The 13,989-nt window shown below is 38.8% G+C and overlaps 1 protein-coding gene across 6 annotated transcripts in view; it reads right to left on the bottom strand.

Annotated features, from left to right (window-relative positions):
• Positions 1-918: 918 nt before the first annotated feature.
• PTCH1 (patched 1) overlaps positions 919-13,989 on the bottom strand; it is an 86,528-nt gene continuing 73,457 nt past the window's right edge. For all 6 annotated transcript variants that reach the window (XM_005304287.5, XM_005304286.5, XM_042854564.2 and 3 more), the window contains 5 exons: positions 11,982-12,124; positions 9,065-9,164; positions 7,604-7,858; positions 5,886-6,417; positions 919-3,920 (listed from right to left, as the gene is read on the bottom strand). In XM_005304287.5, the coding sequence (XP_005304344.2) occupies positions 5,887-6,417; positions 7,604-7,858; positions 9,065-9,164; positions 11,982-12,124 (1,029 nt within the window). In that variant the 3' untranslated portion in view covers positions 919-3,920; position 5,886. The remainder of the gene's footprint in view (positions 3,921-5,885; positions 6,418-7,603; positions 7,859-9,064; positions 9,165-11,981; positions 12,125-13,989) is intronic.

Here is a 13,989-nt window from a genome sequence, read left to right as displayed (position 1 = left end):
TTAGATAGCATTTTTGCATTCTACAAACCACACAGGGATTCCTGGTGTGAGTGAATGCTGACCTGGTCATCATCTATACTAGTTTTCTCCAGTGCATAACAATACTCTCCCCTTCCTAAACAATAGATATGGTGATTTGGGAAGCAGCATTCTGGAAGGCAGGCATTGGCAAAGCTCCGCAAAACTAGTACTGGCACAGATGCCAGAAAGTTGAAGAGACCCGGCCTCTTGTCCAAGGCAAGTTTCACGAATCAAACTCCTTTGACTGTTCCACAGAGTGGACAGAATCTGTCCTCTCTCTCTCCCCTATACCTTGGGAACAACCAAATATGTAGAGACCAATTTCTAATCTCCCATGCAGAAATAACCTGTGTTGAAGACTATTTGACTCCAATATTTTTAAATGTTTATGCAAAATTATGTTCTGGTTGAAAAATATGCAATTAATAATCCACAGTTTCACAGGGTGATAGATTAGTTTTGCCTAATATTACATATACAAAGGGAGGTAGGAGTAAACAGAGAGGGGGCCAAACCAAAACCTGGCATCTGTAGTTTGGATCGGATTTACAGCTTGGATCTACCTCCAGAAGGGGCCAAATCTGAACACAGATTCCAAATATTTTGAACACTGGAGGATCCCAGTTTCAAACCCCAAGTTTGGGAGATTCGAGATCTTGGGTTTGGTTTGGCCAATTGCAGAGATCTGAAATTCAGAAGGAGGATTCAGTTTTTCATGTTTGGCTCAGACCCAACTCTGGTAATAAGAAGTAAGAACTGGTGCATTAATACTGAAGCCTTTGACTGTAGAATCTAGTAAGTTGGTCAATCATACTGCTTTACATTGCCAAGGATTATTGCTACTTTTCTGTTACATAGCTTATGTACTGTAAAAAAAGCATTCTACAAACAACCAAATACGTAATCAATAAGTTATAATATTTTTTATTCATGTTAGAATTTCTATCAGTGTTTGAACATTAATATTTAGAGAGTTTGTACAATTGCCACTCCAGGTTTAAAATGAGAACCACACTAGATCACAAATGGTAACTAAAACACAATTCAAAATTGTATGAATATTCACACTCTCTTTCTTTCTCAACACTGTTAAACATTTTCTTTTTCCGCAATTGGGTTTAAAATGAAAAGTGTGCACTGTAATCATGTCTCAGCAATGTTCCAAAACATAATGGTATCATCATTACATATAAACTCTTTAAAAATATACTTCTGTCAAAAGACTTGATGACTATTATGTACACTACAAAAATAAATTTTCATATAAATAAATTATATGGCATACTTTTATCTTTGTAACTGAAATGACACAAACCCACTCCTGCCAAAATAGGCAGGCAATGAGACCCAGTTTGAATATTTTTTTCCTTTTTACTCCTTACACTAAAACCTACAATGAGTCCTTAATGTAAATGTTATATACTCTTTCCTATTTAACATTAGTAAGCACTCTATACAAATAAAAATTCCATTAAAAGTAAAAACATAGCTGTAATAGTGTTTCCAATAGAAATAAAATCCCTGCATTTTTGTTTGTTATAAACTGGCATGACAAATACTGTAAGGAAACATTCTTATGATACAAAAATATAAATATCAACCACGATTAAAAAAAAGTTAAAAAACAAACCACAAAACACAAAGTTGCCAGCCACTGAGTTCTCCCTTTGCCAATGTGACTATAGGAGAAAAGGTCTACATTGTGCAGAAAGCAGACAGCTCACCCACGTACAATCACACAGAATAAGGAATTGGGGGGAGGGAGAGAAGAGGAGAAGAGATGAGACATCAAAACACTTCCTTTCTCCCTCCCTCCCACCATCTACCAAAAAAAAAAAAAAAAAAGTGGGGGTGGGGGAGTGACTAACTGATATCAAAGCAATATCAGTGGGAAGCCATAGTGACCTCTGACACAGTAACACGTACACTTGGCAGTTGAAGGTAGCTTCCAATTAGTATCATACAGTTTTGTTGCAGAGTTTTTATGATCTGAGGTCACTACACTGCTAGTGCTAAATTGGGGCCTGTTGTCTTTTTGTCATTAAGAGTTTTCATGTTAGACAGTGAACTGGACCAGTAGGCAGTTACAGGATTAACCCTTAGTGTGCATCTAAACAGTAGCTTATGTACCACCAGGACAATGCCAGGCTCATCAGCTGTTCTTTTAGTGTTCACTTTGGATACGTGTAAACAAGTGCCTCACGTCAAAGTGTTTTCAAGGGAGCAAAAAAGGAATGACAGTTTGTGCATGATAGTCATACTCCTCCATTCTGCTGGGGAGGCCTGCAGGAAAAGACCCTTTCAGCCACTGGAGAAGTACAAATTCCAATCAAACAATGCCTGGCCTGGAATGACCAATTGTATTTAGAAACACAGATCTTGTGTTTTTTCTAAACTGAATATTTGTTTTATATATAGAAAATAAAAATTCAATTTTAACTTTAAAAAAAGAAAAGAAGCTAAATTAGATTAATAAAGGGCTCCCAATTCAGTTTAGCTATTTTAATTAAAAGTACTAATGCAGTAAGAGTTACCTTAGAGGGGAGGGGGGGGAAATCACCCCAGGACTTAGGTGTCAATCATTATGGTCCTGGATCAAGCAGATCAGTAAAATAAGAAGTGAAAATAGATGAAGAAAATAATAATTAAAAAATATATAATTTTTGTCACTTTATATTAACTTGCTTTCTGCATTTAAATAAAGTGATGAGGGATGCCAGATTGCTTTGAACTGTGCCGTTACTGAAATAAACAACCAGATTATTCCAGTACCACTCTGTTTTACAATATCAATATCAAAATATGGCATCAGTACATACAAAGGCATATGCTAACTGGATTTTAGCAACTTTCAATACCCAACACCCTTTGCAGTTAAGGAAAATGATTATATTTTGCACTTACATGGCACCTTTCACAAAGGATATCAAAGCACTTTCCAAACAGTAATTAAGCCTCACAACACCCCTAGGAGGTAGGTAAGTATTATTATACCCATTTTACAGATGTGGAAACTGAGGCATAGGGAGGTTAAGTGACTTGCCCAAAGTCACACACAGCAAGTCAGTGGAAGATTTAGTAATAGAATCCATATGCCCTGACCTCCTGTCCTCTCTTCTATTTTAATCATCCCTTTGACAATAGCAGTCTGGAGATTCTGTTGTTAAGTGCCAAGACATTTTTCATTGGCACTTAGCAATAGGAAAATCCTGACTCTGCCAGCATCAGTGAGTTAATGAGCCCACTAAGGGTTACCATACAGTAAAAAAAATTACACTACAGTACACTGGGAACATACATACACACACATGCACACAGCAAAACAAAACCTGCACATAGCTAAACCTACTTAAACCACCAAGATTAACGTGCTTTTCTTCATATCTGCTCATTTAAAAAAAAAATTATCACGCATAGCGTGTTTGAAAGTTAACAGTAACATTTCATACTACCACAGGGTTGTGAAATGCAAATTTTAAAATATTTTAAACACATACCTTTACAAAAAATCCTATTACATAAGCAATATTTGCATAGAATTATACAAGTAAATTATACAATATTTAAGCAGCAGCAACATATGCTGAAATTTAGGACTAGATTAAGCTTAGTTGTGGCACAGAGATCAATGTACAATAAGTACAGAACACAAACAATATTGTCCCACTCTATTAACAAGAGTTAACTCCAGATTATACTACTTTACATTGTTCCTTTGTATATTACATATGTGTACACCTTTTAAATATTTATAGAAAATATTTAACAACATAATACAATAGGTTACAGTAACAGTGAACTGTTATCCTGATGCAGCATGTCCTTTTCCATAACTTCAAGCAGTTCTGGAAAGAGGAAGTTTCCCCATCTTTGGCCTCTTCTTTGCTTCAGTTGTTACCCTTTACAAAAGAGAGAAAACACAAACATTCACTTAAAGCTTAAGAAAAATAAATAAACCAAACCAATCCAAAATGCATGTGATTGTTCTTGTGATTAAGGTACAGGACCAAGAGTTAGGAAATCTGGACTGTATTCCCATCTCTGTCACTGATGTCATGTTTTAAATGTCCACTCATTTTGAGTGCCTCCATTTCTGTGTACTGGACTCCAATTAAGTCAATGGAAGCTGCAGGAGAATGAGGTCATAGGCATCTGAAATTGGACACCAACTGAGGCACCCAAATTAGTGTCCACTTTTGGAAAATTTGAACCTGGCCTTCTCTTTGCCTCAGAATCCACTTCCTTGGGACTCCACTACTTGCCATCTTCCCAGGAGAGCTGTGAGGATACATTCATATACAACTAAAAAATACTTCAAAATCTTTGGATAGAAGCTTTAGAAGTGCAAAGTATTTTAATTAGAACTGGTCAAATATTCCCCTTTGGAAATTTTTGATGGAAAATGTCTTTTCAACCAAAATGAAAATTTTCTTTTTGTTCAACGTTTTTTGTGTGGTGATGAAACACTTTGAAACTTTTCAAAAAAATTCATTTTTTTTCTGTGTGGAAAACACACACACTTTTTTTCCTCTGGAAAAAGGTGTGAAAAAGTGAGTGAGAAAGTGACCTCCCCCAAAACTATTTTGTTTTGTTTTGGGGGGGGCAGAACCCCAAAAAATGAATAGAAATTTTTGAATGAAATTAAACATTTTCACTTCTTTCAAAAATGTTTTCTGAAATACAATGACTTTTTTGATCACTTCTAGTTTTTACATCTTTCTTTTATAACCTCAAAGCAGTTGGCGGTGGGGGAGAGTTTACCTTCATTTTCATTTTATGGGTCAAATCCTCAAGGGTCAGGAATTATCTCTGACAAACCGAAGGATCATCCACAGGGCAACTCAGTGATGGTTACCACAGCCCAAAGGCTATAACAGTGGCAGCTGCACTCCACCCATACAGGGCGATTTGTTCAGAACCCACTGGACATGCCCACATACACAGAACTCCACTTCACGAGACCTTGGACTGAGCCCACTTAAAGCAGCACTGTGCAGGAATGTGTGTAATCTCCATACAAATACTTTCTTCAGCCTGCCTTGCATTGTGCAGCAGAACAATGGAGGTTCTGATGCACCAGAGGATTTGGCTAAGTAGTTTATATTTTTTTTTACTACATTATATTCAAGGGTCATTTTCTTTTGAATGTAAGTAACTGGTGGTTTTACTCCTTCCCAACAAATGTTGTTTTGTGTGAGATTTTAGGAAGCAGCCTGTTTGAATGATCTGAGCATAGGACTAGGTACCAGGAAATCCAGGTTCTGACTCCTGTTCCATGGCCTTGGACAAGTCAAATAATGGGTATATCTATGCTGCAGTTGGGAGGTGAATTGCAGTGCGTGTTGGTATAAGCAAGCTAGCTTTGAGCTAACCAGCTCATAAGAAATAGCAGTGTAGCTGCTGTGGCACAGGCTAGCCCCATGAGTACCTAACCAGTATCTTGGGCGGGATTGTACTTGGATGGCTAGCTCATAGTGCTGCCTGTGCCACTGTGGCTAGAATGCTATTTTCAGCAAGCTAGTTTGATCAAAGCTAGCTCAGGTATGCCTGCGTGTACTGCAATCACACTTCCTGATTGCACCGTGGACATATCCAATTTTCTGCTTCAGTTTCCCCACCTGAAAAATTGGGATAGTATTATTTACTTTAATATTTGTACAGAACTCTGAAGATGTCAAGGGCTAAGTATTGTTGTTTCACCCAAGCTAATTTTCTAATGCAAAATGCACCGATATTTATGGGTGGGAAATCCCAGTCATTGTTGCCCAGAGGGTAAAGCAGGTGGGAGGAAAGATACCTTAGGAAATTCTTGTCTCCTCCTCCCCTCCACCCCCCACCATTGTCTGGGAAGGACAAAAATGTACCTTAATCTGAGCTGTCGCCATTTGTCCTTTCTTCACATTCAACATCTTGCAGTTCTATTACTTCTACTTTAGAGTTTCTCCTCTCACACCGTACATTAAAAGGCACATGGGGGTCCTCAAATGTTCCATGGTCAGTTTCATGGTATCCTTCGTAAGATGGAAAGCCTCCTCCATGAGAGTTATAGCTGTGCACAGCAGGGTGTACAGCAACAGTAACTGAAGCGGAGGCAGTCACAGTAGTGATAGGCTGGCAGTATGCTGGCACTGAAGTACCCATGGCAGTGAATGCTGGGCTTCTAATGTTATGAGAGCGAGCCCTATGGCCCGAGCGGTCCCTATTGCTAGGTCCAGAATGCCCTTCAGTAGAAATTTCAAAAGCGTCCCTGCGCGGCCTGTAAGGGGGCGGTCGTAGTCCTTCCCTCAGTTCTCGTCTAGGTTGTCTGTTATGATGCCATGTCTGCTGGGACCCGGCTTCTGGGTTAGACTGTAATTTTGGACTTGGCTGATGACATCTTGTCTCTGGCTGAACCACCTGGAAATGAAATGAGATATGTGGTTAAAGCTCTGCCCTAAAGCATGTAAACAAAAGTTACACATGCTATAGAAATATTTTCCCTGGTGCAGCCCTGAAGTGTACTGTCCTGGACTAACTCTAGAAGTGAAGCATTCTGGAGTCTTATTTGTGCCTTTTTCAAAGACCGTTCTCTCCCAAAATTGTTACAAGTCACTGGGAAGTACAACTTTGCAGATAAACACAGGACTGTCATTGAAAGCATTATGTATACCTCCCACATACTGCTCAGTCTTTTGAAAAGGGTAAATAGCAAGCGCTACAACTTAAGTGGTTCAATAACCAAAATTGCTGGGCTTTGGCAAAGACTCTCTTCCAGCTGGGGTACATACACAGGATGTTAGTGGGATGGTTTGTATAGATTGCAGGAATCTGGTTTTTGGATCTCTGTAAAAAGCGTGAAGCACAGCAGCCACATCAGTCAATAAACCGTGACCAACTTCAAATGTGGCTCTGCTTGTACCTATTTTTAGGCCTCTGCTGAACAAAAACAGATCCACATTGCAGCTCAGCGTGCAGCATCCTGGGGGGTAGGAGACGGAGCTTTTTAGTTTATCTTTGAAAGGAAAGTTATGCTGGCCCAGTGGCTTAGGGCTTGGGCACTGTGCTGACACACAGCAAATCCAAGGTTTGGAGAAACCATGAGACACTCTTTCCCTGGTCTGCACCAGCCCTTATCCTCTAAAATGTATTACTGGAAGAGAAATATAATATGAAGATAGCCCACGTGGCTCTGGGTGTCTCTGGTTCATATGGCTCTGGGTGGAGCCACATTTATTCCAGAGCCCCTTCCCTTTTCTTTCATAGTCATCCGGAACAGTTGTCAAAGGACCTGCCAGTCCTGCACTTCCAGCTCAAGCCAGTATGCTGCAAAGGCATTTACTGACGAAAATGCGCTGTGCTTTGATACAACCATTTTATCTGAATTTCCTTCCTAAATGAAGGGGTGAAAAAGCCTGAGCATCCATCATCTAGAAGTGCTCTTAAGTTTGGGCCAGTTGCAGCCAGAAGTACAATGCAAAAAAACAAAAAAAAGTCAGAAATATAAACATTGCTATACAAACTGAAAAAGATAAATTCTTCCAAAAAGCCAAAACAAAATAACTTCCTCCCCTTTGTCCCCCAAACCAACATGTGGGTTACTTACAGTCGATCTGGCAAAGACAGGATTCTCAGTTGCTTCCACTATTACTTGGTGGACTGGTGCACCAGAGCTCTGAGTGGCCTCGTACTGATGGAGTTCCTCACTGATTCCTGACACTGTAGTCTGAGAACTGTACTCGGAATCAGATGAATCTGATCCATTATTTGTGTGTCCAGGTGGCAGTGCAAACCTCACGATGCTAGGGGCGGGCTCAGGAGATGGAGTAGGCAATCTGTTCCGTCCGTTAGCTGGAGAAACCTAATAATGACAATTGAAACCCCTTATAATTACTAACATTCAACAAAAATGTTCTTCACCAAGCTACGTCTACTCTTGTCACCAAAACCATTTTGTTATTTATTATTTGCTACATTCTCTGCTACTGTGCACAGTGCTGTACCAAAAAGAAAGAGACATGATCCCTGTCTGTGGATTTGAACATAATTACATATATTCCTGTCAATGTCTGGGTGTGTAAGTGTGTATAATACATATATTTCTTGGTATGTCATTAAAAGAGTAATTCCATGGTTATGTATAGTGTATATCTATTAGAAAATATGATTTTGTGTATGTACATAGACAGATGGATACACACATAATAGCAAGCACTCTATGTGTGTGTTATACACACACACACACACACACACACACACACGCTCCCCTATATCTATATCTCCACACACACTATACACACAGCTATAAAGTTACTCTCTTTTAATAACACTAGAGAAAACTCAATGATCATGCCTTAGAGGGGTAACTGTGATATACCCAATGAGCTATCAAGTGGAAGTTTGAAGGCCATGAATGCTCTCTTGTTGGACTTGCATTGGACGGTTTAAGGCCCTGATCCTGCAAAGGGATCGATCGCATGGACCCTTACAACAGTCCAGGATCTCACTAAAGCCTACAGGATACCACGAGAGTGTATTTGTTGATAAGGGAGGATCCTTTTGTAGACGTGTGGCCTAAGGCAGTGGTTCTCAAGCTGTGGTCTGTGGACCACCACTGGTATGGGGAGCCCTTCCTGGTGGTCTGCTGAGTTAAATATTTTGAGAATGAAGCAATGAGGGGCCGGAGTGCTAGGAGGAAACACAGATCTACAAAAGGAGCTCTCTTCACAAAATGGCCTGTAGAATGAAAAAGTTGAGGAAATCCCTGCTCCTAGGGCATAGCTAATACATGAAATTCTGCTTAAAAATGAAGCTAATTAAATCATGCATTTATATCTAAATCAAAGAGACAACTTCCAACCCACTGGTTATTATACAAGACACCTTCTGATTACTAATCAAGAATATCAAATTAAGAAAAAAAACACATTTAATATTTTTTTAAATAAAACAAAAAAAGAGCAAGAAACAAATAAAAATCAGAATTACAAAGTGAATAATAGGTTTCTAGGAAAGAAAGAAGAACAGGACACATTAATTTCTTCTGATCATAAATGTAACTACTGACCTCAGGATATGGTCCAAAGAATGAAAGAAGAACTGGAAGCAGCACCAATCCATTTAAAACTCCCAGAATGGTTAAAATTGCCAAAACAGCAAAGAAATACCTGAAATATTGTTTAAAAAGAGGGAGAAAAGGGCCATGAATACCATTAGGAATACAGAAGATTGCATACTACTCCCAAAAATAATTTAACTTTTAAAAAGAAAAATATGCTAATGCAAGTCTCAGAAACTTTAAAAATATTGTACAAAATCATGACTTTTTATTAATAAATGTATTTATTTATTTATTACCTTTTGGATTAGAGAAGCTACATTCCACAACCCAAAGTGTTAGTTGGTAAAGGAAAGAAAAAAAGTGAGTTTGTTAATTTACCAAAATCTTGTGGCATGTAATGTTATTTATAAATGTGTTACACAAACACAAAAATATGGAATGCGAACTGAATGGCTGAATGGATTGAAAGCACAAATACAATGAAAAGGGGCCCCCATTAGTGAAAACCCAGCAGAAGCAAACAAATGAAGTGAAGGGTGTAGAATTTAAACAATTTAGCCTAGAAGGAAAAGAAGCCCACTTCTCCCAGCAGCTAATCCACTGTGAAATGCTTCTGCATCTAACAGCGGAATCTCTAATTAAATCTCTAGTGTATCAGGTAAGGCTTTCCCTTGCCGTTCATTAATCACAACTTTCCGCCTAGAATTCTGTGAGTTCCAGTTTTACCAAATAGCTCAAATTGCAACCTTTTTAGAACACAGGAACCAGCTTTCTGCCAAGAAAATGCTGCCCATTCTGTAGTAAGCTTCAGCATTGTACTGAGTAAGAGCACTCCACAATGGCAGAGCTGCATTGCAGGCTAATCTTTTGTTGAACAATTTAGCATCTCTGAATACTCTTGTTTTGCGTCAGCCAATTCAAACATAAAGGCTGAAGTACTATGGAGGATGAGGAAAGTGCACAAGTGGTTGTCCTTTCCCACCATTGAGGGCTAAGGTCTGGGATCCTTCATGAATACCAAGGTAAACCTGTCAGTAAAAGGGAAGCCTTACTAGTTGGTATTCGGCACAGCTGGAGTTCAGACTAAACTCAAGGCTGCGTTGTAACTAATGATTTCAAGGGCTCAGTCCTGGACAAATTTTGGGACACATTTTTGGAGGGTCTGCGTGCAGGAGGAAAAGTAGGGGCAAGTTTCCTAATAACAGCGCCACTGCTGATAACATTGTTTAGTAGGCAACAAACTTTATTGCCTATGTTTCCACATCTGATCAAATATATCAGATTCCTGTAAAACTACAAATATCCTGCTATTGTAAACATTTTGGAATTTTTGATCTGCATTAGCAAAATCAAGGAACCAATCTCCTTCACTAATATAAACTACCAGAACTTCATGCTGGGCCATGTATCAACAACAGGCATTAAAACACATTTGCATCTCATCCATCTAACACTAGAATAAACAGGCTGATTACAAGTCTGGCCACTTAGCATATACAATGTCTGTTAATTTACTTAATCTTCCTAAACACATTGATGGGCTAAACTATCCCTTTCCGGAAGTTTGGAGTCTTCTTCACTCGCTGTAACAATGCTTCAGATTTGCTCATTTATTTTACATCTGTCTTAGAAAACCAAGGGGAACTGAAGCCAGATTGTGCTAGAAAAAAAGAAACTGATGGGCAAAGACAAAGTTAAACAACAAAAGTTTAAAATGTGAAAGGCTCATTTTATTTGTTAAGCAAATATCAAATCCAAATTTGGAATCAAACAAGACTACATGCTGCCATTTACTATGTCATGAAAACGTGCACACTATCTGCTTATGTGTGCAATATGTAGAGTATTACAACAAATATGTTACTGTAAATTTCATTCAATCTGCAGGAAAAGTCCAATCCTACATAGTGCTCATCACGTTATAGGAGCAGGCCCTAACTGAATAGTTCTGCCTCATTACCTCACCACCAACAAAAACTGAGACACGCCCTAGAAGACTTGGTGGAAGTTGCATTTAAGGGTACATAGTGTGACTTTTTTTGTTGTTAGATGACCTGATTTAGTTTACATCTATTTATCGAGCTCACTTTAGTCTGAACAGTCCAGTCATCTATCAGACCATGAATGTTTGGTCCAGCACTACCCCATTCCTGCGCCTTTTTTTTTTGGGCCATAGTCTGCCACAAAGAACCAGTGTTACTTCTAAGATTAGCCATTTTGCAGAGCTCCACAGGTTGTTTGGAATAGAATAGGATCCATTTCACTGCATTTCTCAAATTCCCTTCAAAAGAAAACCTTGCTCTCCTCTCATACTTGACAAATTCACATTCTTAATTAAATGCACAAGAAACAGCCTGCCTTTAGCTATAAACAGGTCCTCAGGCTTTGCTTTACAAATTTTAATACAAACGTCTATGTTCACGCTTATGGTTTCCTACATCCTAAACAGGGCTTCAATTTTTTTGTCAGTTAAAACCTGCTGCAAACTTCATACAAGGATGACAGGGGAGGGGGAGGGAAAGAGAGTGTCGGTTTCAGGATGTTTATAGTTCCTCTTGTCCCTTCCACACAAAATGCTGTACATATGAAAAGTCTGGGTTAAAGGTCAAATCCAGCTAACCAGTGGACAATACTAGGTATTTGGAGCTAACTTATTTCAGAACTGAGCAAACGAGGCAATAGAGGACCCCTTTTGTTTCATTTTAGGCTGGGAGTCTAATTTTCCTGGAACTTAATCCAACGTCAGCAAAGGAAGTATTATTGCAACTAGCATGTAACAAGGAGTTAATAAAGCAGAGGTAAAGCAGGACCATGATGTAAGCATGCACAGTAGTAAAACAGCAGATACACTGAAATGACCAGACATCGAGGGTGTACACATTTAAAAAAAACAAAAAACAAAAAAAGTCAATAGATGCTTTACCTGACAATAAAGTCAAACTCGGACCCTGCAAGCATTAACACTCCAAGCAGAGTAGACACAGCTCCATCCAATACTGGTGCAAACATGTGCTCCAATGCAAGGACAGCCCTGCGGTTCTTGTCTCCTATGGCGGTTAAAAATGCCTATAAAAAATAAACTCCATGTCATCATTTCTTTGTACACAGTCTTTAAAAACTCTCAGCTTTTCCCAAAGCATGCACGTTTCCTCCCCCTGCCCCAGCTAATTACTCCAATTTACAGTTTATTAAAATATCTTTGTGGCTGCCTAGAGTTCAAGACAAGGTCTGATTCTTCAGTCATTGTATACAGCTGCTACTGAAGTCATGGGAGTGGAGTGAGGATTGATTGCAGGGTCAGGGCCACAGCAATAATTTTCTGAAACAACCCCCACCCCACCTCATAAGGATTTTCGTTTGTTGCTCTGTTTGCCTGTTCCCACCCACAAAGGATTAGTTTAATTTTGAAAGAACTTCTCATGTAAAAATTATAAGATTACTCTTGAAGTTCTTACCTGGGCAAAACTCCCATTGATTTCATGGGAATTCTGTGGTAGCAGGGACCACATGACTTGAATTATTATTTGTTGTAGACTTGGACGTGATCCTGCAACCTTTACTCACATGCATAGTCATACTGAGTTCAGCATCCTATTAATGGGCTGTATCTTTCTGACTCTTTTTAAGCAGAATTCTCCACTGATGTCAGTGGATCTCTCCATGTGGGCACAGGACCCCATGCTAGCAGAGCTTTATGCACAATCAGCCCCTAACTAAATGAGATGAGCAGGATTTGACCCAAAGTATCTAGTGGGTCTTCTCATATATACAAGCACTGCAGGACTGTGCTCTTCTTATTCTTTATATTTATGCTCCATTTTATGCAAATATATTTACAATTTTTACTACTTCAAAACCAAACAACTATAAACCTGTCTCAGGGTTTTATCCTGCCACTCATCCCTATAGTATCTGAGCACTGATGTAATTTATAGAGAATCTATCCTCCTCTCCATGACTCCTGAGTAAGCAACTCACAGCATATAACATAGTTCAGTACTCAAGATTTATAAGAATAACAGTGAACCATGGAAAACTAATGTATCCAGGGTTAGCATATTTTATATATACATGCTCAGCTATGGATAACAAATGGATTTCCATATACAGCACAGGATATGAGCCGATGTGTACTGGACTACTCACATGAGTCAGGGCTGTGGGATCAGACCCATAACATAGTAACAAAATATATGCACTGCACATGGATAGGTGTGTATTTAAAGGATACATAATACAATGAGTGTAGTGTTGATGCAGAATTTATCTGGAGGAATTTAAAAAAAAAATGAGGTCACAGCTCACAATTGGCAGAGAAAAACTGAGCCACGAGTGGATTGTGAATTTGTCTTAAACAACTACAATTAAATCTTGTATCAATACTATAAGCATTGCATATTTTGTTTATACAACACTGGTGGGGTTATTTATATTCTGTTAGTTCTATGAATGCATTGGCCAGCAGTGCTGCTATAGTTTAACATCTATTAGGTGCTTTCATTGTAAAACCCATTTTTGAAGGGTTTTATTTCCAATGTCAGTCTAGGGGAAAAAAGTGGTTTTAAGTTTGCTGGGGACTGAAACTTTACCCACATGTGATTTTATTTAGGTAAAAATGTGACATAAATTAGTTTGGTTTCTCTCTCCACTTAGAACTGACAGCCAAGCATTTCATAATTTTGTGTTCCAAATTTTATCTATCTATCTATTTATTTATTTATTTAAAATTTGTCATTTGTTTCCCCACAACATGCACCAGATCTCTGAAACATTCACCATCCCACCACAAGCCTTAGCAGGCTGCTTTATCTCAACAAGCCTAAATATGCTTCCAGCTGCCTGTCCCTTTTTCCTCATATTACCCCTCCATTCACAAGGACCTCTTAAATCTACTCCCTCCACTTAAAACTGAGGGCACCCCACAGTTCACT

Source organism: Chrysemys picta, chromosome 6 (genome assembly GCF_011386835.1).
Source record: "Chrysemys picta bellii isolate R12L10 chromosome 6, ASM1138683v2, whole genome shotgun sequence".
Lineage (NCBI taxonomy): Eukaryota > Metazoa > Chordata > Testudines > Emydidae > Chrysemys > Chrysemys picta.
Note: the sequence above shows the minus strand (reverse complement) of the source record. Positions and strands in the feature narration are given on the sequence as shown.